General features: G+C 41.3%; 1 protein-coding gene across 1 annotated transcript; it reads right to left on the bottom strand.

Annotated features, from left to right (window-relative positions):
- Positions 1-11,382: 11,382 nt before the first annotated feature.
- Positions 11,383-23,705, bottom strand: LOC117472563 (TBC1 domain family member 10A-like). The gene is made up of 9 exons (XM_034117826.1): positions 23,195-23,705; positions 21,407-21,506; positions 19,688-19,795; positions 18,879-18,985; positions 18,660-18,774; positions 16,923-16,988; positions 16,219-16,408; positions 15,974-16,128; positions 11,383-14,328 (listed from the first exon to the last, which is right to left on the bottom strand). Exons 1-9 carry the CDS (start codon positions 23,371-23,373, stop codon positions 13,669-13,671), a joined length of 1,680 nt encoding a protein of 559 aa, XP_033973717.1. The 5' UTR covers positions 23,374-23,705; the 3' UTR covers positions 11,383-13,668.
- Positions 23,706-23,992: the final 287 nt, after the last annotated feature.

Raw genomic sequence — 23,992 nt, 5'->3', positions numbered from 1 at the left:
TCAAATTGAGAGCACCTGCGACATCTGGAGAGGCCAAAGCTGAATCACACATGAGTTCATCTTCATAACGGGACATCAGGACAATGGCTAATAGCATCAGGAGAGGGACAGCTACCATCTGAGTCAGTGAGGCCATGTGTTTTTAGCCAAGACCATTGTTTGTCTTGACTCGGGTGAAGGATAGCATACACAATAGGATCTTGAGAGCTTAGATGTGTGTGTGTGTATATGCTTACATGTCCATCTGTATGTACAGTAAGTACTCTAACTGTAACCCCCTCACTTCCTGTGATAGCAAAGAAGTTTCATTTGATTTGCAAGCCTACAGCAAATCAGTTCAAGATGGAGACCAAGGATTTAGCCTCCATCTAGTCCACAATAAACTCTATAAGTAGTGGATGGAGGAGAACTTTTCCTGAGGGGACACTCACAGGAAACACCTTCTGCTTTATTATCTTTCCTGCTGTTATCGCTGGCAGCGCCGGCTTGCTCTCTCCTCTCCTTTTAATCTCCTTGGCCGGTGGGGCCTGCACGCCATCTCGGCATTACTCCTCTTTCTCAGGGCCCCACTCCCTGATGCATCCTCTTTTCAGGGCCAACCTCCTCATATAACCTTCATTCAAAAGCAAAGAGACCAGATAGCAGAAATGAAGGACTCTGTACGGTGAAAAAGTGCAATCACATGTGACCCCGCTCAGCTGCTAGTTAATAAAAGCAAAGCACTGTATCTTCTTGTTAGGCCTCCTAATAATTGCATGTTAAATGCATAGGGCAAACCCAATAAAGCCTCTCCGAATCACTCATCTGTCCATGTGTTTCTCAGTGATTAAGCATCCGTGCTTTCTTCTCATCTGCAGCAATCATGTTCTTACATCTATCATGATCTTAGGCCCAGAGCAGATGTAGGTCTGGGGTTGAGTTTAGGTGACAAGAGCACACACATGCAATCACGGCCGCAACAAGATTTATGATATGGCATAATGAGTTCATATTAATGCACAAAATAAACCAGACTCCAGATGTGCTCTTATGTGGCTTCACTGACTCCAGTTACATCTAAGTTATTTTTCTTGTGAAGGCTGTTCAAAAGTAAAACGTAAGTTTGATGCAGTGCATTAAAATTACATTAAAAAAATGATTGAACTATGACTCCAAATCAGCAAATTACTGTATCAAAGGGGAATCAAATATTAGCTACACAAAGTTTCACTAATTAGATAAACAGTCGACATCAGCTCATTCATATTCATTATTTTCTTTTTTATTCCTTCTGAAATAAAATGTTTATATCAGCAATACTTAATCTTAAGTATTCGTATGTGTAATGGCTGATTTCAGAATGGTTTATTTCTAATTATTGGATTATGATTATTGATTATTGCTAGTGTGTTTGTCACAGCTGGTAACTGTAGAGCTAATTTGAAGTGCATTATATACAGCTGCTGGATAATTTTACCATAAGTATACCAATATACACAACTATATGTCAACGTTTATTTATACATTGATTTCTATTTAGTTTTAGCTAATAATCTAAGTAAGTAACTAAAGCTGTCAATATTGGGAAAAAAAACAATATTGGCTTCCAAAATGGACTGGAAGCATAAAGTAGCATAGCATGACAATACACAAGTAAAGTAAGTAAGTATAGTACTTTGTGACACTCCACCACTGCTTACGAATAAATGTCAACATAAGAGACGATACAACTACTTTTTTTTATTTAAAGGAGAGGTGTCATGCTTTTCCGGTTATTACCCGTCCCCTTGTGTGTTATGAAGGTTTTTATGCATGTAAACGGTGTGCAGAGTCAAAACCCTCAAAGTACACCCTGTAGCGAGTAAAACTCTAACACAGAAAATACCTCCCCAAAACGCCTCGTTGGAGATACGTCATTGTCCATTTGATTCTTCCGAGTACGGCATGATGTCATGCCGTACCCGGAACGAAATGGACCAATCCGTGGAGCCGTTACGCTACGTCCGCGGAGCCGTTACGTTAAGCCCCCGCTGATTGGTCCAAATTGACCAATCCACGGACTTCCTCACACACAGGCAGCTCTGCTGATTTCTCCTCCCTGGCTGCAGGCTGATAACAGACAGTTGGGATCGCGGCAAAATTATCTCTGCAGACCCATTCTCACAGCGTTTATCAACCTTTTTCTTACTCAATATCAAGCCACACTTATTGTTTTTACTTCGACTGTGAGTTTGTGTGTGCTCAGGATGAGTTTGGCTGTGTTTCGCTATGTATGCTAAACAAGGAAACAACACCTCCACGGAGTTCAGCGCGATTCACAACGTCCCTCAGAGCACACTGTGCTCACAGGGAGGGTGGGGGCTGGAGCTTTTGGAGCTACAACGAGCCGTTAAAGGCAGAGAGTGAAATTCAGTGAATACAAGTAGTTTACAGAGATGCTGTATGAGAAACCAATGTGAGTTTGGAAAAATGCACATTATAAATCTATTTTAGTATACCTCAACAATGGAATTATGATCAGTGGAAATGGCCATGACACCTCTCCTTTAAAAGTCAGGGTTAACGAAGAAGCAACCTTACTGTCTGAAAAGCAAAGCTAATGCAGAAGTGGCTAGCTTGTGCTTGATAAGCTGCAATCACAGCGTTATTCAGTGTTTGGTTGAACTAAAAAACGATGGCTGTTCCTAAAAGCATAGTCTACACATAACAAACAAGCCTGCTTGTTGCTAGCCATATTTAACATGTTCGATTAATAACACAGTTAACGTGTATGGATTCACCTTGCTAGCCAAGCTAGCTAGAGCTATGATATCTGCTATGTTACTTAAAAAAAAAAAACAAGATGGCAACGGCCAAATGCTAAACTCAAGGCTTCCAAATGGTTGTCAACAAACAAATGGTTGACGTCACTGTGATTATGTCCACTTTGTTTGAGGCTAGCTGAATGAACTTTTACTCTTGTTAAATCCCTGCAATTATTGTTTTTCTGTACCAGCATCTCAACTGAAACTTTATGTGCTGGATAAAGAAACCTGTGTTGCCTATAGCGTGCACATGCAAGACTTGTGCATACATCTAGGATTAGGAGTATAAAGAGTTGGGAATTGTCCGGCAGCTGAACCCTCTGCTAATGCCTTGTGCATCGAGAAAGAGCTGGCATAGCAGAAGTAATCAACAATCTATCCTTGTGTGTCGAATCCAGTATAAATAAACCAACAATATTTAGCGACTGGATCCAGCCCGCTGGCTAAAACTGAAATCTTAGCCCAGCGGTCCATAACAGCAGTGTTAACAAGTCCCACCACTGTGTCCTGATCCTCCTCAATCATACCCCAGCCTGAAGATGAAGGGGCTTTGTCTACGCAGCTCTGAAGACACAACAGCCTGTGTGCTGATACATGAGCCGCTGTTTCATCCCCACAGCTCATTGTAAATATCAGAAAAGCCAAACTCGAGCTCTTTCCATGGGAAACAAACCTGCTTTGTGTTCCTCAGTGTGTATATGTACCCCGCTTGAGTGCTGTATGCCTGTCTTCCTCACTGCACAGGCCATTTATTTAGAGAGGCCCCCTCTATGGAGCTGATCATCAAAATTATTGGTTAGGTTTATGGTTCCTGCTCGGGTTTCTGCTCATCTGGTGTGTATAACACACGAGCTGTGAGGGTTAATCCTCGGCTCCAACTTGGGAATCTGTACTGTCTGATTTAGGAGAAACTAAAGAGTGGCTCCATAACTATTACAACACATCTCCACATGTAGCAGTCCCTGATGATTACTGATTCTTTCAATCCACCGGGGGCATTTAGAGTCCCATATAGGAATGGTATATGGTGCAATACTTTTCCTACTGAAGTTTTTTGGGGAAATGTTATGGGAAAGAGTCATAAGCGCCATATGGTCATGGGTAAATGCTCCCACAATCCTCTCTTTCCCAGCTACAGTTTTCTGAAGCTTTCTAAATGTCATTTATTTTGCAATGCCTTTATGTATTATGTTGCATTATGCCCCACAACCAGTGGTGGTGAATAATATTACATTTACTCAAGTAGTGTACTTAAGTATGTTTTGACATACAGTATTTGTACTTTACTTTATACTTTGTGCTACACTACGAGGCAAATATCATACACATTTTTTTATTTATTTTTTATTTAACCTTTATTTAAAGGTGGGGTAGGTAAGTTTGAGAAACCGGCTCGAGATGCACTTTTTGTTATATTCCATGGAATGCTTTTAACATCCCGATAGCAATGAATATCTTAAGTGCTTTGACAAAAAATCCATAAAAGAATGTCATCTGTGGAAGCCGTAATACTGTAAAAAGCACAACCAATCATTTTAGCCGGCCCAGCTAAAATAACTGGATGGCCTACCTGCCTGTCAGCCTTCTGTGTGTTGGAGGAGGGGCTCTGTAAGGAAGTGGCATTTTTTTTCCGGCTGTGTATTTTCAAATTCTAGCGCACTCGAGCTGGTTTCTCCAAAATTACCTACCCCACCTTTAACCAGATAAAAAGCATTGAGATAACATCTCATTTACAATGCTGACCTGGCCAAGAAGGCAGCAACGTTGCCTTCACTAATTTTATTTAACACTCAGTTACTGTGGATATAAAAACACATGATATGCTGATAGTATAATGCAGTACTGTAGTATTCATCTGAAGTATTTCTAGTATCTAAATGTGGTCCTCGTCAACAAACCACAATACTTAAAGGCTCTTACATATAACAGCAGGATAATAAAATAACCATAATAAAATAATATTGTGAAAAGATCCATTCTGCAAAATTAGTACTTTTGATACTTCAAGTACTATGGCTAATAATACTTCTGTACTTTATATCATTCTGAAATGGGCCATTGTGCAGAATGATCACCTTTACTTTTGGTACTTTAAGTGTATTTTGTTGCCAATAATCCGGTACTTAACCTTTTGAAATCAGGACTTTTACTTGTAGTTGAGTGTTTTAGGACCATAGTATTTGTACTTCGACTCAAGTAAAGGATCTCAGTATTTCTGCCAACACTTCAAAATGCTAAGTTCAATGTGCAAGCGTTGGTATAGTTTGCAGAGGAAGACAGGTATGTGATGAGATTGTTAATACCTATTTAACCGATGTTTAAACTGGTGGAATAAATGAAGTCAGTTTCTAGGGTCTTTGGTTTGTCTAGATGTTTCGTGGGTTGTAAATGCTACTGTATTACACATGCAGTTTTTCCAAATCTAGAAATGTTTAAATATAATCTGTTCAGTGTCTGAGCTCTTACTCTCAAGTTACAGATAGATAGGGTGTCCCATTTCGTATGATGTCTCAGGATTGAACTTGTTTTGTGAATAAACTGGAACTGACTGAAAGTAAACACATTTAATGTCATAAGGAGGGCACTTGAGTTCATCTGATCTACTCTGTGTGCGTACAGCAGAAGATAAAGGTTGGGGCAGGCAGATGCTTTACCAATGAGTTTAAATGATTCTGCTACTACAGAAGATTACATACACACACACACCCTTCAGCTGTTTCTTTGCGGCAGACTTGTCAGCAGCACTGCTGTCTCCTGGCACAGTGAAATACATCATCTGGCGGACAGCAGCAATTCGGAGATGTTTAACGCATCCAGCCAAGAAAACATTTCTCAGCTGATAAACTTTGTGAATGGCTTGTTGAAATTGTTGCTTTTATTTGGATTTTGATTGGGAGGCAGGGGTGCTAAGCGCTGTTGGTGATTATGCACAAATAAAATGTGTCCATGTTTTGGGTTTGCTTTCCCACTGGGGCTTTCAATCCTAAACTATATGTATGTGGTACAGTTAGATGCTTTGGTTGTGAGCAATTAAACCATCAAACAACGGGGTGTTTGTGTAAAATCCTTAAGTGTTGAAGGAGACCCATCAGTCCCGCCAAGCGATGACAGTTGGAGTCATCAAAGAGACTTTACTACCACTGCATCTCACAAAACCCCCAAACAATGGCAGGAAGGGGCTGCGAGTCTTCAGCAGATGAGCCACACACAAACATCTTCAAGCAGGATTCATTAGACTGGCGCTGAGGGTGGGGAAGGGGTCCATCCACTTCCTGTTTTTACCTCCCAGCGAAGCGATGACGAGGGCATGCGTGTGCCAACACCACAAATGACTCAAACCTTGTGAGTCGCGACTAACTCGATCATTCAATACTCTATTATGCTGTGCAGACCATGCATCCGTAGGGTCCACACGTGTGTATCGGCAACAACATCATCTCATCATTAGTGGTGACCAGAAATGATGCCAATGACTGTGTGTCTCCAACTACAACACAATGGTTTGTTAAGAGCCTCCTCACAGAGAGGACATCCTCCCCATATGGCGGAGGGAGCCTGGCTCCAATACTAATCTGCTCCCACTGTTTATAAAATAAACAGGCCCCCTAACGCTAACCTACAGGCTGCCCAGTTTCCCCCCTCCTGCGCACCCTACATCGCATCTGGATGACCTTTGACCTGGACTGTTTGAACTGTGCTTCCTGTCCAGTGTAACATACATATGGCATCATGGCAACATTTGCACTGTAGGCATTTTTTATGCAGCGGAAGCGGGGATTACCAACGCATCCCCATGGAGGTGGCACATGTGGCAGCCGCCATCCCACACACATGAGCACAAAGAGGGCTACAGCCTTTGATTATGAATCATAAAAAGTCACCATGGCTTACTAGTAACTGAATAAAGAAGGTTTACCACCTACACGCCATGCTATAAAAGTCGAAATGAGTATGCATTTAGATAAGGCCCCATTTAGTGGTTTAAAGTTACTTCTAATTACAAAATCTGTGCCACTTTTAAAGGCAACAGCATTACCTTTTCAAAACAAGGCTGTTTTCATACAGACATCCCCAGCAGACACCCCCGCCCCCTTCTCCCTGGGAGCCCCGAGCCAGCTAGGCCCACTGATGGTGGAATGAGACGAGATAAGCCCGTGGTCGGCCTCCATCAACACATAAGGCTTGCCAAAGCGAGTAGAGTTACAGACAGGCAGTCCTCTGGGGCTCAGTGGGAGCAGGAGCGGGGCTGCTCAGACATGGAGGGCTGCTAATCTGCCCCCAGCCGGCCTGCTGATGCCCACCATCTGTGTCTGTAACTCATCACCCACCAGCCAGGAGCCTCCACAGGCACACACACAAGTAAACAAACACCTAGAGAGAGCCATTTAACAGCCAATGCTCTACCTGGCTCTTAATTACTGATTATCAGTGCCACCCAAAATGCAAAGGACAGGAGCCAGTGGAGGGAGGTAAGATTGGATAATGAGAAGCCAGCTGTGAATGGGGGCCCAGGAACTTCAGGTTGTTTCAATGTCCTCATTATGGAGGGAATTAGGGAAAAATAGCTCATATGATAAAAACGATTGTGACAAGTTTAATTAGCACCAGGAGGGAATGAAGCCTGAGTCAAGTCAAAAGACTTCATGTGTGTCAGTTAAATGTAGCTGCTGCTTATATGCTTCATTTACTTGACGAGACTTCACAGCCGTAATTGTGCATGCCTCTGGCTCTACTGAGCCAGGGGATGTAGAAGGTTAAGAGGTCAGGAGGATGGGTGCAAGGGGGGGGGGGGGGGGGGGGGGGGGGGGACTCCTGGAGATAAATGAAACGCCCTAAAACTCCTCAAGGTGTATGACCGCCATGCAGGTGTGCAGCACTTACCCCCACATAACCCCACACACCCATCGTTTGGAGCTAGAATATCCTGTAGGCGTAAAAGCAGGCAGGTGATTAGCAGACACAATTACTATGCCTCACTTGCATGTTTACCACTCACCCCATGTTTGAATCTCACTTAACAGAGACAGACCTACTTCATTTGACCCCCTAAAACCAGTAAATGGTTAGTTAATTTCTGCTAAGGCACTGTAAGAAAATTCATTAGGAGGGTTTTTGCTGAAGGAAGTATGGCCTAAAATCTTAAGGTATATATGTTTTTTTATTCTCCATCCCCCAGATTTGTATTTTATTTAATAATTGCGGTATGAGCAGTCATGTCTCTGAATTAGGCCTTTAATGTCTAGTTGCTAGTTGGACAAATATATACGTTTCTAAACGGTCAATGTGGATGCTTGTAGTAAACAGTGAATGAACATGATCTCTTTATTATAAAAAAAACTGTTCAAATTAAATATATTGTGTTTCTATACTATAACGCATGTTTACAGTACGCTGCAACAGTACACGTTTTTTAATTGTTTTGCCATCATTAAGATTGCTTTTTGATTTGGGCTCTGTAAAAAGAATTGTTTCATCAACAAGAAAAACTTAAAATCAGGCTTGGGTTGAGTAATAAGAAGGGAGTGGGTTGCAATCATTTACTATTAAGGGGAGGGTCAAAGTCAAAAATAAAGTTGAGCCCTGAATAATTATCGTATGGTCCCTAAAGTGGGACTTGTATCCACTGGGAGTAGCAGGTATGAGACCCGTGATGACATGTGAGTATTTTTCTAAATGCACCCAAGAGCATTTTGAGTTGTTATTCTTTGTTAAATTGAACAGCTAAGTATTAACCATGTATATAAGTGGACCATAAATGGAAGCAGATTATACAGTGGAAACAGCATAGGTGCCAAAACTTCATTTCCAAGGTACACAGAGCCTTGTATATCCCCTGATGGAATATCTGAGCCTGCGGGCACTGCTCCAGACTTCAATAATGTTATAAATGCCTGCTAATGTTTTAACAGTAGTCCTCTTTTAGGGTGGTCAGACATAGCTGAAAGGAGCCAGAGGATGGAGAATATTTACAAAACTATGTCTGGAAAGTCATGTATTCATTTAATAAGAAACCTGCAGGGCATGAGACTGGAGATGCAAAGTATTCATGACACATATTACTACAATGCTGTAGAAAAGGAGGTTATAAATGATTATTTCTTAAGGTGTGATGTGAAAAAACTAATCCGTAATGCTACAAAAGGATGAGGGCTTTTCCCTGGTAGATGAACATAAGAGATCCACACTGACAGAACAAAACAGTCAGTGACGTTTCAATTATCCACCTTGGCTCAGGCACACGGATTCCCCCCTCTGAGTGCTATAAAGACTAATGTTTTTCCTCGCTGCAATAAATAACTTTGTACCCCCACTACCATGGAAAGTTCACCTGCACAGACGATCACAATGTCTGTCCTCATATTTGTTACTTCAGCCTTTTTAATTTGACCTGAGCCAACCTGTCATGCTCCATCAAACGTGGGAATCGGACACCTCAGGAACACAGGCGCCTTTGCTTTGCGTTATGCCATCCACCCCCCCTGTGCCTTAACACATTGAGCCTGGGAGCAGGGAGAAAGTCACCCGCATCACATGAATCAAGCACTGTGACAGGGGTCCGTTAGGTCTGGGATCACACGGAGGATCACAAGTCTCTCTTTTTACTGCTCCCTCTCCTATCTCGGTTAGCTTGGGGATGAGAGAGGCGGGATGGCCCTCTAAAGGCATATATTTCCGTTGATGAAGAGATAAATCAGATCATTTCTGGAGTGAGGAAGGGAGCACAGAGAGAGCCTTCTTGGTCGTCCCCCTTTGAGATGTAAATGGCACGGTGGCACTGAAAGAGGGCCAGGTGTCCGATGCAAAGTGGGAAAGCGTGACGGTGCATGCATTCCTCTGGGACCTAGACCATTAACTGTTGCTGTGCCTCATGTGGGCAAAGATAAACAGATCCCTTAATGGTTCCTAATGGCCTAGGTGGAATGACAAAATGTGTAAGAATGATTAATAGTTATTGACAGGTATTCTCTTTCATTTTATATATCTACACACATCAAACCTAGGCTACCTGTCGTTTCACTGGTTATATATAGAAAATAAGTATTTTTAAGACATTGATTCCTGGATCCCGTTCAATTTGCTGCCTTCTCTTGTAATCACTACTCCGAGCCCCGTCATGACCAGAGGTCGGCAGCTGCAGCTCACGCCTTGCTGGACGATTAGAAACGAGTTAGCGGGCTTACTGAGGTCATCAAGGTAGCAATTTAAAATGAACTCTTTCAAGCCTAAGGCAAAACCTTAAAATATCCCACACCTTAAGGTGGAGAAAAGAGGCATTTGGCAGTTCAAACAGTGAATTAAGAAAAGAATAGCAACCTATTATTAGTCTAAACGAGGAGAGAGACCAGGGATGACCTCTTTAAGGTGGGTGGGGAGTTGTTGAAGCTGCGAGCCTAAGAGGAGAAAGGTCAAATATTTGTGTCATGAATGGATGCACTCCTACAGTGGCGTCACTATCGTTTTTTTCATTTGTAGGATAACAAGACAGCTATGCCCCAGACCATGGACTCCCATTTGATAAGATTTTCTTTAACCCTGGAGACTTTTCACAGTGGAAGATAAGAAAATGCATCACTGCTGACTTGAGTCATAAGTGATAGTGAGATTTATCTACACTTGTCTTTATGAAGCCCTAAAATATCCCACCACACCACAGGGAAAAGTCTTTGTGAAATATTCTGAGTTGTTTATTTAGCTGCGAGTTAGAAGAGATTGATACCACCTTCTCTTCTTTTTAGCCTGTTAGCTATGCTAAACAAAACCACTGGAAACAAGGGAGACAGCTAGCTTGACTTTGTCAAAAGGAAACACAATGCACCTACCAGCACCTCTGAACCTTACCAAGTAAGGCATAGAAATGTTCCAACACATATTGCATATGTATTTAAATGCAAAATACAACCAAGGTGGTTTTAAGTAGACTGGCATTTCCTGACATTATGCTAAGCTAAGCTAACTAGCTGCACCTTCACATCTAACATCCAAAGATAAGTGGTGAAGAGTCGTGCATTTCAGTCATAAACCTAAGCCTTTTAAAGACCATTACTCCCCCTATGCCCACACACGTGCAATACTATCAAAATCACAAATAACATTGGTGTTAAATGTGTCAATATGTGTGTGTTTGTGTGTGTTTATAGGTGATTCATATAATATAATTCATATTTGAATAACAATTTAGTTATTCTTTGTATATCTAAAAATATATTTGTAACCTATGTTGCTGTGCAGTTAGAGATGACAGTTAACATTAACAATGGACACAAGTTAAGTATGATAATTGGTATATATATTTCTAGTATTTTGCTTATTGTCAACAATCTTACCTATAGATATACAGCTTGCATTGCTTTTAAAAGCCATTGCTTATATTTTCTACCTCGGTGTGTTTGTAAAATGTAACTGTTGATAAATGTTTAACTTGGTGAAATATGTTTACCTGCTCTGGCCTTTCGTTAAGATGCCGCGGGATGTCACAGTGCAAAGCAAGAAAACCTCTGCTTCATTTCAAAGTGATGACTCTGGAGCTCCATCTGGTGGTGAAAACAAGACATGTATCCAACTTATAGTTATCAAATAACTGTTCACAAAAAGACTTTACTTTGGCTTTAAACAAACATTTATTTGTAAGATTAAAACTTGTGATGATGCAAACTTTAGGGTTGTCAAATCTCACTTTTATAATCTGAATGTAGCACAATAATTGTAAAACAATACCAATCTTATTTAGAGCAACAAAAACATCTGACATGCTCTAAAAGTTAACTTGAAAGTATTGTTTTTCTTCTACTGTTACAAATGTTTAAAAATATATATATTGTCTTGAACTTCAAATTATTTGATGATGTCTCCTCTGCAGTTTCTGGAACTGCTCAATAAAATATAGCATTACACATTGAAAAATAGATTTCCTTACAAAACAATTGTTATTTTACATGTCTTATCTACACAACAGGATTAAATTAAAAATAAACATCAGCGAAATGTGAGTTGTGTAATATAACTACAAAAAAAACATTGCATACAGAGCGGTTTGAAAAAGTGTTATCAATTAAAACATCATTGCTTTTTAGAACTGACCCAACACATGCTCTTTTTTTAGGCAGACACTTTTTTATATTAATCATAGATGCAAACACATCATACACGTGTGCTCATGCTTGTCAAAACTCCCTTTACCCTTGTGACGAAAGTTAGACCCTCACAAAAAAGATTGTCCAATATGTTTTGAAAAACAACCACTGCATGTAACAATATATTTCCCAAAGAAATAGGCCCAGTTCTCCAAAATGAGATGCTACAAATATCCCAAAGAAATTTAGAAATCACTTATTTTGAATGTAACAGAATATGCCTGGTCACAGGTAGCGGTCGTGAGGCATTTCAAAACAACAGTCTTGATCTGCTTTGGAAATTCTAGCAATAATATTAAAAAAAAGATCAAACACACTACAAGATTAGCTAAATCTGCTCCAATCGGTTTTCTGAGCAGACCAAGAGAAAGGGTCAGCACCATTAGGTGATTTTCACTCACTCACTGTCCCAAGATGTCACAGGAAACACATGCACAAAATCATACATTATGGACATTTGCGTTTGGCAAGAGACAGCTTTCGGACTGATAAGCTTTTAACAAGGCAGAAGGAATGTGTCATACAGCGAGGAATGTCCTGTGATCTCTCTGCTGCCAAAGTAAAGTAATTGCTGCTCCCTTAAAGTGGCTGGAAGTGCCTGGCACAGGGAATATTAGGAGTTAAGCCACATCAATCCAACTAACTCTTAAAAAAGTGACAATAGCAAGGCATGCACAAACAACACACTACACGTTTAGATTGTAAAATAAATAGCGCTTGTAAGAAAATACTTTGCACAGTGTGGTGTGACCCATAGATTCAGGAAGATGAATTTCAATCCAAATTTAGGATTCCAAAAACAGGAAATGCACAAGCACATGCTAAACTGAAAAAGAACAGAATGAAGCTCAATCTTAGAATAATACCTCCCAAAAATAAATCCCATCCTCCTGCTGTGATGTACTTTACTGAGAGGAAATGTAACAGCTGTAACCTCTGCAAGGCTGCCCTCTAGTGGACGAGTATGAGATGAAAAAGCTTAAGAAGATGAAAAGCACGTAGTTCTTACACTCACATGAACTCTAGTGTTGAATTTGAATGGAAATGTACGAAAAACCGTATACGCTGTGGCACATAGTTCTTTAAGTTTCATTTATCTCTGAAGAAATGATTTTGCTCCCAAAAACTGTAACATGTCTCCCTTACAAACAGAAAACTAAGACTTATGTACTGAGTAAGAGCATCATGAATCGGGGAACAGGAAGGGACTAGAGCTGCAACGCTTATTAGACTAGTCGATTAGCTGATCGACAGAAAAATCATTTCCCATTTAATTGCAAATCGATTAATCATCTAGATGTTTTTGATGTAAAAATGTCAGAAAATGTAGTTTTGCAGCCTCTCAAACTTAAACTGGATGTCTTTGGGTTTTGGACCGAAAAAAAAGTAATTTCTTCTGGATTTTGAGAAACTACAACATTTCTGACATTTTTTACTCCAAACGATGAATCCTTTAATCTTGAAATAATCTGCACATTAATTGATTAAAAAAAAAAAAATTGTTAGTTGCAGCCCTACAGGTAACATCAGCTTCATGTGTAGAAACAGCGTAAGCAATAAAGTAGTTTTACACGTAGCAATGCCGCTTTAGTGTATACCAATAATATCATAGGCAAAATGGTGTCTAAAATGAATAAATGATAACTAACAGTCCAACATTAGAATAATAAACCTTGGCAAGGCTGGCTGGTTGTTGGCTGAAGCGTGCTGGTGCTTCCACACACACACACAAACACACACACACTTCTGTGGGTCTACAGGTATGTGTCCTGATCTGTGCTGCTAAGGCTTTGTGTGGATCGCTGAAGTGGAGTTTCCTGATGCTGAAGGGGGTCAGTTTCAGTCTCTGGCACCGTCTCTGGCACAGTTTCTGGCACAGTTTCAGGCACAGTTTCAGGCACAGTTTCAGGCACAGTTTCAGGCACAGTTTCTGACACAGTTTCTGGCACAGTCTCCGGAACGGTCTCCGGAACGGTCTCCGGCACAGTCTCCGGCACAGTCTGTGGCACAGTCTCCGGCACAGCCTCCGGCACAGCCTCTGGCGTCTCGATGATGACTGGAGGTGGAGCGGGTGGATCTGAGGGTGGTGGAGGAGGAGGGTCACTGGGAAGAGAGTAAGGATTCGGGATATTCAGGATGGCCTGGGACTTCTTTATGCTTCTCCTCTTCTTCATGCTTTTCTTTTCCTCCTTTCCCTTCTTCAGCTGCGGGGCGGGCTCAGGCACATCCAGTACGATGGTGGGGTTCTGCTGCAGGTCCTGGCGCCTCGGAGGCTCGGCCAACATGATGATCCGGGCACCGTGCAACCTGGGGGGGGATTTAAAATTCAGCTCTCCGCGGTTCTTCTTCCAGCGCTTCAGCTGGGTGTAATTCTCCCTTTCCACGTCCCGCGCTGTCACTGGCACCTCCAGAATCTGCAACAGGAAGAGACATGGCATTAGGTCACAGCTGGAGTCAACATATAGTTCATTTTCAAAGGAATAGTGTGGGAGACTAGCATTCGCTGGAAAATACAGTGTCTTCCTTCCACATTTGGCCATTGTGTTAAAAATGTGAACTCATCATTAAATGCCAAAGGGCCTCAGGGCTTCATGGGGATACACAGTCAAGACAACCCTTCATATAAGAGGCGGTATTGTTAGCCTGGACAGAGACTCACACAAAGCCAGGCACAGGAAGCAGACACTGACCAGCCAGCGCTCTGGTCAATTTGTCTCTGTATCACTTTAATTCACACTGAGACTCTCTGCCTTTTTCTCAGCTGCATTTCTAAGCACCCACTGTTCATGAGCGACACAACACAACACAACACTACACTACACTACACTACACTACACAACATCTTTAAAGGACTATGCCAGAGGACTTCTGGTCAGAAACAAAGACCTTTTATTTCTGCATTCAGAGCATTAATATAGAAGCAAAGAACCATTTGCTATGCACAGATGAAGTAGAGTAAAGGTGGCCTGAGCGGTTAATTAAGTCAAACTCCTTTTTATTTATTTATTTTTTAAATGCTTTTTTATTTCTATTTCAGAAATATTTTGGACTGTTTATTTCTAGTGTCTTAATTTCTCTTATGTAAATTGCCTTGTTTTTTTTATGCTGCTGCAACGCAAACATTTCCCAAATTGGGATCAATAAAGTACTTCTATCTATCTATCTATCTATCTATCTTCTGTGTCCTAATAACTCTCTACTGGGTTATTTAGGTAGTACCCATACCCAGGCCTACTTGTCACTAATGGCGCATTTCCACTGCAGGGCCTCGCACGGCTTAGTACGGTATAGTTAGGCCTTGGTAGTCCAGGCTCACTTTATGATGCGTTTCCATTACAGTTTAGTAACTGGGGTAGTAACTATAGTAACGCAGTGTAGGCGGAGCCGTGACGTCATCTTCAATGAGAACCACAGAAAAACAACATCAGCCGTTAGCTGTTAGCACTCAGAGCTCACAGCTCCTAATATCTGTTCAGAAACTAGACAAAAGTTAAACAAGTACAAACCACAGACTGCCTGTGTCATGGCGAATACAGTCGCTGCTTTATTTATGTCTGTATAGGCCGTTGTTGTGAGTGTGGACGGTCGGAGCATATACTGCGTTAGCTTAGCCAATCTCCATTTAGAAAACACGCATTTTAAAAGGTTTTTCGCCTGCCGTCTGTCTGCAGACTTGTCAAAGCATTAATTCATGGTTTTTACCAACCGGTATCAGTATGTTGTTACTTCGGCATCATTTTTAAACGTGTATTACAATTAAATCACGGTCAAATATGTTCATTTTGTTGTAGTTGCCAGCAATTCTCTCACTAGTTTAGCATACTCAGCCCGGTTGTTGACCCGGAAAGAATCTCGATTTTGGAGAGCCAGAAAACTGTAACCCGCTAGCCGGAACTACGCCTAGTGGACACGCAACCAAAAACTGTCCGGGCACGGCACGGCACGCTTAAACCGCGCTGTAGTGGAAATGCGCCATAAGATAACATAGTAACCCTTTTTTGATTGCTGTAGGGATTTTCAGGTGTTCACTACACCATGTTGCTGCTCTGCTGCTGTTACCTCTCGGACCAGGAAGCCTTCCTGCATGTATCGAGGCTCTATGGCCCTGAGGAGCTCCATGGTCTCATACTGTCCCTGGTAGGCTTTCAGCTTCTCCCGGGTTCCCAGCATGCACTTCAGCAGCACCAAACCCACACGAAAGATTATCTTCACTCCTGTGAGAGGGAGAAGAGCCAGGTGGTTGAGCAGCAGTGTGAAAAAGTTGTAACAACATCTGGCACCGCAGTGCTATAAGCCAGGGTTACCGTCACAGAGGAACATGTCCCAGACACGCAGCACCGAGGCCCAGGGCAGCGTCCTGGAGAAGGCACACATGAACCACTCAGTCATGTAGAGGATGGGGTCGATCTTGTGTTTCTCCAGATGGCGGTAAGCTAGCGGGGAGACACGTCGCAGCAGAGCGAACAAGATCTCTCCATCCAACTGTATCGCTTCCTGAAAGAGACACAGGTAAGAAGGCATTAGGGGGAAACAAAGGCCATTGTCCTCTGTATTGACATGACTGAAACCTGATATGCATGTTCATCCATTACAAATAAACTAGCCTAAATGCATCATGTTTCCGTTTTTCCAGGGAAACATTTCATTAGTAAGTCATGTTTTCATTAACAATTGATTATCTAATCTGAAAACAATGAACAGTAACCACAAGGCAATATGAATAACTCAAGATTAAACAAGTATGTAATGCAATGATGAATTATGCCCCAACAACGCCCCATTGGTTTCATCAGTGACTTATTACACTCACACTGAGAGCTCCGCAGCAGCAACAACAATGCATTCCAGTTTGACTGTAATTGCAGCCAAAGCCTGGTTAGTTCATATGGATTGTAGCTGTGTGCAGCAAAATCAGATCAAGTAATGTTCTCTCTCTCTCTCTCTCTATACGTTTATTTCCAACGCTTGCTGATGTGATCATGCATGCTTGTATATGTCTCAGTCTCACCAGGCCTGGACTGTAGTAGCCAGGAAGGTACTTCTCACAAATTTGGACCAGTCCCCAGAAGGCATCCTGTGGAAACACAAACACATGATGTCAGAAAAACACTGTGGACCGGATCATTTTACAGGATATTTCCACGTGTTCACAGGAGAGGCAGGTTAATCCTTGAAATTCTGACCTTGATGATAAAAGCTTTCTATGGGTGAGAAAGAGGTGATGTTAACACTTTGAGTTAAGTCACTTTAATTAACTAAATCACCACTACAAACACTTCCACTAAGGTGGGTCATGTTAGGACACAAAGAAACGTAGACACCAGGGTTTCCGTTAGCCGGTAATTACCGTTTTTTAGCTGGTAAAATGTATTAAAAACCGGTAAATTCAAAACCTGCCGGTCAAAATGTCCGGTAATAATTAGGGATGCTCCGATCGATTGGCCTCCGATCATTATCGGCCGATATTCACTCTTAATAGTTTGATCGGTGCTCTCTATAAAGGCCGATCAGGAGAGCTGGATCTGATCGATATGGACATAAACGCGAGTGAAGCATAACCGGACGTGAGAGAGAGATCAGATCAGCTGCTGCATAATCACCTGAAGCCCCGCCCACTGTTTAGCGTGCGGCATGAGAAACTGACGGGCTGTCAGGAGAGAGAGGGAGGGAGAGGGGAAAAGAGAGGATCCGTTTCTCCCGTGTTATTATTCAAAGTTAATGTAAACTTTTGAATAATGTACTTTATCTACTACAAGTAGTTTGTTTGAATGTAATAATGATGTTGTTGGTTGTTTGTGGAAGCGCATCATTTATTGGAAAATGAATCTGAATTTTTCGATCTGTTACGATTATAAACTGAAGCAATATAAAAATGAGGCCCATTAACTGAGTTTTAAACATCAGCATATCCGGTCATAGTCCGGTAATTACCAGCCAACGGAAACTCTGCTGCACAATTCTTATTATTATTATTGAAACATGACCGGTAAGTTTCAAATTTGTCCGGTAAAATAAATTCTGTCCGGACATTTGACTGGCGAGAAAAAAATCCTAGCGGAAACCCTGGTAGACACATCTAAATACTCTTACTGCTGATTGTCTTTAACAATGCCGTTTGTTTGAATAATTAACGGAATGTAAGGGAATATTCCCCTTGATATATTAAATAGTTTTGCATTTTTTTAATTTATTTAATAACTTGCCTCTTTAGAGCTCTGTTGGTTTTCTGTTGTTACTTCAAAAAGTCACATATCCAAGTAATGATTGACACAAATGATAGGACGTTTGCAAACCAAATGAATTTAGCCGGGAATAACTAACGGAATGAGTTTTTATCATTCCGATTGAGTTCAAGTTTTACCGCTGTGAATTTGGAAACAAACATCTACACCCTAAAAGCGTCACCATGGTTGCAGTCTGTAATGCTTCAACTATTATTCAGCCTCTGGAGCCGCTCCAGGATTAATCTCCCGATGACATCATCTGTGGAGTCTGTCTCTAGGCTGTTTGGATTAAAAATACACTTGTCCAACGTCAGGTATTAAAACAGAGCTTTGAAATGTGTGAGAAAGAGCTTGTGTGATTTATATTTTATGAGTGGATCTCACTTTTAAAGAGCCAAAATATTAACAAGCCTTTTAGAACTGGTACAGAAAACAGTTCTACAAAGCCTACCAACATATGGCGTTGTTACACTCACACCGCACACGGCAGTTTATATGGGCTTTGTGGCTGAGGCACGTACCTCGGCAGGCATGTGCATAAGCAGAACAGCAGCGATGGGAGCCTGAGCCTGGCAGTATCCCTCCTCTGGTCGGTACAGAGTGTAGGCCTTAAGAACACGGAACAGGTCCTGCTGCCTGCGGAGCGTCAAAAACATTACACACAACAGTTAAAAAGTCATATTTATTGTCAAAAAAAGAACGTTGTCATGAATCCCAGTGTGTAATGTCTGAGAGCGTACCCGTGTCCTCCCCGAGACACAAACATCTCATGGAAAGGAAACTGTCGATGGAGGTCTTTCTCAATCACATCTACCCATTTAGGGTCTCCAGGCTGGCTATCCAACTCCTGAAAACCAAACACAAGAAGGCGGCTGTGAGATCTCTTAACTAAACACTAACAACATTCAGGGCAGAGTGCGTTTACACATAAACAATCCAGGAAGTGTATACGCTCTACAATTCACTCAACACCTAAACTGATTTCTTTGAATACTTGACAGCTGGAATGAACAACACAAAAGGGGAAGATAAAGCCTGTCTCGGATAATTTATTTCTGTTATTTATGGGCTCACTGAATTAAGAGGCTGTGAGCAAATGAAAGGCTAGGTATGATCGTGGACAGAACTGTATGCTGTCGTTATATGGATGCATTTGTAAAGTGTTTTAAGTGCTGTATTTAAAACTGTATTTTTGTCTCCCTCTTTTTTTGGGTATGCTTGCCTGGAAAAGTTGACTTGTATATTACTGATAATGTAAGATATTTATGAGTCTTATGAATGTAAAAATTATAATATGTAAAGAAAATGATTAAAAACATAAATGGCCATAACATTCCCACAACAAAGACTTTTTGTGTAATTAGCGGTTTAAAATCACTCTATTTTATATTTTGGGTTTATTGAAATAATCTGAAATGGCTCCTGGAAGAGAAGTAACTAGTGGCATTGCCAGTTTCACTAACATTTCTCATGAAATATAAAAACATGAAATGCAAAATACAACATAAAAGAAGCTGCAAGGAGGAAGTGAAAGAGAGATCTCTCTGACCTGAAACTTTCCGTGGTTCTGCTCCTTCTTCACCTTCCCCCCCGACAGGTAGAGCCATGCACGACCTCTGAGGGCAGGAGGAATTCCTTTCTGGCACCGCAGTCTTACCTGAGGAAGAGAGGAAGATCACTAAATTAAGCAGGGCAAAGCTAGTCACACAATGGCTTTCCTCAAGTCAAAACAGGCTGGTACACTAATACCAGTCAGTGGTAACAGCTCAGTAACCCTCACTTGGTATTGGTTCCTTCTCTTGAACACATGTGCAACACAGCTATCTGTTCAAACCTCTGAGTAATAGCTCACTCTCAGCTGTGAAAAACGTCTCTTAAAAATGTTGACCCAGGCTAACTTGAAATGTATGTGACATGTATGTGGCCAGTATTTGATCAAAGACCCGCTACATCTCTCACCAGTTATACAACATACGTTTAAAATGGCAGGGCCTACCGGTAAAAGCAGTGCAAGACTTTATTTTATCTCTATAATAGTTAGGAGTGCAATGCTTCGATGCAGGGGTCATTTTCTAGTGAACATAAAAAACATGGCATGTAGATGTGTGCATGCTATATGCAACCGGAGTTGCTGGAACAAACCTCCTACAGGTTCCAGATCAGCTGCATGAGCAACAAAGAGAGAATTGTATATAATAAGACAAGCAGGGTGTGTCTACGTGACTTCACAGTTGTAACGGAGGAATCTTTGTCTTTGAAACTTTCACTACTGTCAGTTCAAAATACATTACAAGAAACATATCCTTCAGCATCTGACTCCTATCTGGCTTTTGTCTACAGTTTTGGTCAAAGATACCCTGACACTGACTCATTGATTCACATTACTTTGAGTCTACGAAAATACTTCCTCGGTTCTTTGCTTGGCATTGAATCTGAATAGACACTGGCCTAGAGGAGCCAAACTGTGTGTAGTAACTGTGTACACAGTGGTAAACACGTACATATCACCTTGGAATACCTCATGCAATAATCTTGCTTACAGAGTCACAAGCGACTATTAAAACATACTGTACTGATAGTGATATTGGTTTGTTGCATTAGAGTTTCTGGGTTATTTTGAGCGTTTGTTTTTCTGTTCTGAAACTGGCATGCTTCTCCAAGGAGAGTCTGCTGTTATATTATTGTGAACCAAAGGAGCAGAGTAAAGAATCCCAGGTATTTGACAGGGTCTTGCTGCTCCAACAAACTGTTTATTCTTCTCATGGTTGCATTTGATTCTGACAATCTGTCTTGCATTTAAGTACAGCTATACTTTAAATTCACAACACCTTTATTACATGGTTCTGTGCCTCAAGGGAAGTCACAACAGCCCCGCCCTGAGTCTCAGAGTGTCAATTTGTCACATGGTGCACGAGGCAATATAGGGATTGGTTGTGTCCTGCCCTATTGCTGACTCATGGAAAAGAGGTGAAGTTGCAGCTCTGTGCTGAATTGCTGAGAGCGTCGTTACACAGAACTAGCCAGACAAGTGAAGCTGCAAATAATAAAGTCTTGGTGCAATCAAATCCTTGAGCAATGTTGTTTGCCATGTCTGATCATGTATACAAACTACTCAGGACTGAATAAGTGCTGCCTGGAGACCATGGTGGAAAACAAAACATTTAGAAACAAATAACACTTTCAGATCAGGCCAATATACCTGGCTAGCATCGTTCAAAACATACAAACAAGCCACTTTAGTGTTATTGAGTTAGTAATGGCGGCTGACCTTATTGAATCTCTTGATCATCCACTTGTCCCAGTGGCTGAGCATGTCAAGCCACTTCACCTCCCTTTGCCGGAGCACCTGTGGAGGCAAATCCTGCGCTCTGTGGACACAATGGAGAAAGATAAACTTAGTTAAATCAACATTGAAACTAATTTGAATGAACATCTTAAATAGGGTGTATATTTTTAAATAAGTAAGTCTGAAAAAAAGCTATTCATTGGATACCAATATAAAGTATGTTTTTGTGGCAGTATGTTAGGAGGGTGTGACAACAATAAGAAAACATCCTCAGAAGGGCTGCTCATCTTTCTGTGTGTGCCAACAGATCTGCGTGGGTGGCCATTCGCTCCTATGCTGACAGTAAACTGTGCAATGAGACCAAAATAACAACTACCACCAACCTGGTTTTGGGGAGACTATAAAAGACATAAACTCAGATGTAGCAGATTTAATAGCAAAGTCTGTTTAACCCTTTATATATACAGTCTATGGTTTAACCTCAATGAGCTGCAGGGAGGATTTGACTGTATTATGATGTAATTCGACTTCTTTTAAAAGGGAAAGAAAAAATAGGGAGTGGATATCATACTCCCAAGCAGAAAAAGAAATTGTAGTCCAACCTACATTATGAATGAGGTCTGATGCTTGACTAAGGTATGTCATTTTCTCATCAACACAAGCCTGTAATCATAGGGTTCAAACGTCTTCAAAGACCTCTTTTTAAAACTTGGGACAGCCCTCTTTAGTTAAAAAAAAGTGCAGGCTATATGTTGGAAATCATTTAAACAATGTGTTATATTCCAGCTTCAGCTTCTTAAAAGCTTTCAGCACTGATGATATTCTTTCAATCACTGCCAAACAGTGTAAGTAAAACCATTGGTTTGTGACCACCTATAAAGATTTGAGCCAAAAGAGGCCCTCTAGTAACAGGGCACCAGAGCTTTGGCTCCAAGTCTGCCAAAACTCCAGAAACAGGAAGCTCCCAGCCAGCCAGTGCTTGGCACAACTTTCACTCACTCCTTCCACTATTTCAGTGTTATAATGAGGGCTCAAGGCCCCCAGTAAAAAGGGAAGAAAGAAAGGCCTTCTTAGAAAACAACACAAAAGCTATGAGTACATGTATTCAGATGTTAACAACAAACAAGACAGTATGGATTTCCTGTTCCCCCACACACAAAAACCCCAATATACCTATGGGGAAATAGTTTACATGACTTAATGAAGAACAATCATGCTGCATGTTCAGTGTTCAAGTACCATACTTAGGTACAATTTTTAAGGAACTTCCTTTACCAGCTTTGATAACACTTTAATACATCAATAATCATAATGAAAATAAATAATATCTATATTATTCTGAAATGGGCCAGCATAACGAGTACTTTGGTACTACTACTATATTTTGATACCAATACTTGTGTACTTTTACTTGAGTATGAACAATTGATTGCAGGACTTTTACTTGCACCAGAGTATTACAAGATCTGAGTACTTTAGAGCATGTTATCAACCAATATTCTGGCTTTTATATTTGGAATATTGGGTGAGGCAAACCTAACAAACACATTGTGCCACGCATCTGGTGGAGAGCTTTGTAAATAGAGACCAAGACAACAACACAACTTGTGGTATGAAACCATAACTACATTAACTGAAACACGTTATACTACATTTTGGCTCAAAAGGATCAGAAACAACTACTGACCATATTATTTTAGTTAGCTGAATTACACTGTTAAGACAACACAGACAGTCAGTGGCAATGAATCACTGTAGAGACAAACTTACGAGCCGTCCGTCTGCTGTGCCCCACCAATGAATCCATATTTGTCGGTCTGTCTGTCGCTGGTGAATCCATTGATCTCTGAATCCGATCCCAGAGAGCTTTCATCGTCCATACGACTGCTGCTAATAGTCCGGATACTCATTGTGTCGAAGGATTGCCGGCCGTTTTCTATGTGGGCCATGTTAGCAGGACAGCTAGCTGGTTAGCTAGGGTCAGCTCGCTTGTTGACAGCCCAAAGTCAGAACTGCTCCTCTGCATATGAACTGAACCGCAGCGACGCCATGATTATTTTTTTTGAAGGGAGTTAAACTTCCCAACTCTCTGTAAATGTTATCTAACTTTAACTGCCAGGAAACATAACACAGGTAATAGCTAACTATGTAAACGTGAATGCGTATTCAGATTTAAAATAAGCTAGCTGATGTTGCTAACCTAAAGTTAGCCGTAACTGCTAGTGCCAAGTGCCAACCATGGATGTATAAAGAGAACTGGATACAGCGTTGCAGGCGGGACCCGTTCATTCCTATGAGAGTTGATCAGTGGCGCATGAAGCCAAAATGCCCTGCCTCTCAAGAGCACAAGTACCCGTATGTTGGCCCATAGAGCACGCGCACTTGAGTTTCCCTTAAGCCCCGCCTCCGATCTCCCGCTCTCGGTTCAGTCAAATGAATGTCGAGGAAAATAAGCTTTTAGCGCATTTTACAACTTTTATACCCTAATGATTTAAATAAGTTATATGAAAGTGGTCGTGCTAGGTAGACGTCACGTATGGACACGGAAGTTGTAGTACTACCATTTGG

Source organism: Trematomus bernacchii, unplaced genomic scaffold, assembly GCF_902827165.1.
Source record: "Trematomus bernacchii unplaced genomic scaffold, fTreBer1.1, whole genome shotgun sequence".
NCBI lineage: Eukaryota > Metazoa > Chordata > Actinopteri > Perciformes > Nototheniidae > Trematomus > Trematomus bernacchii.
This window is presented reverse-complemented; position numbering and strand designations above follow the sequence as displayed.

Coding starts and splice junctions, on each gene's coding strand:
- LOC117472563 (XM_034117826.1), bottom strand. CDS start 23,373: ATGGCCCACATAGAAAACGGCCGGCAATCCTTCGACACAATGAGTATC. Junction 18,986..19,687: donor AGAACCACGGAAAGTTTCAG/GTCAGAGAGATC, acceptor TTTGGTTTTCAG/GAGTTGGATAGCCAGCCTGG. Junction 14,329..15,973: donor AAGGCTTCCTGGTCCGAGAG/GTAACAGCAGCA, acceptor TTCCTGTTGCAG/ATTCTGGAGGTGCCAGTGAC.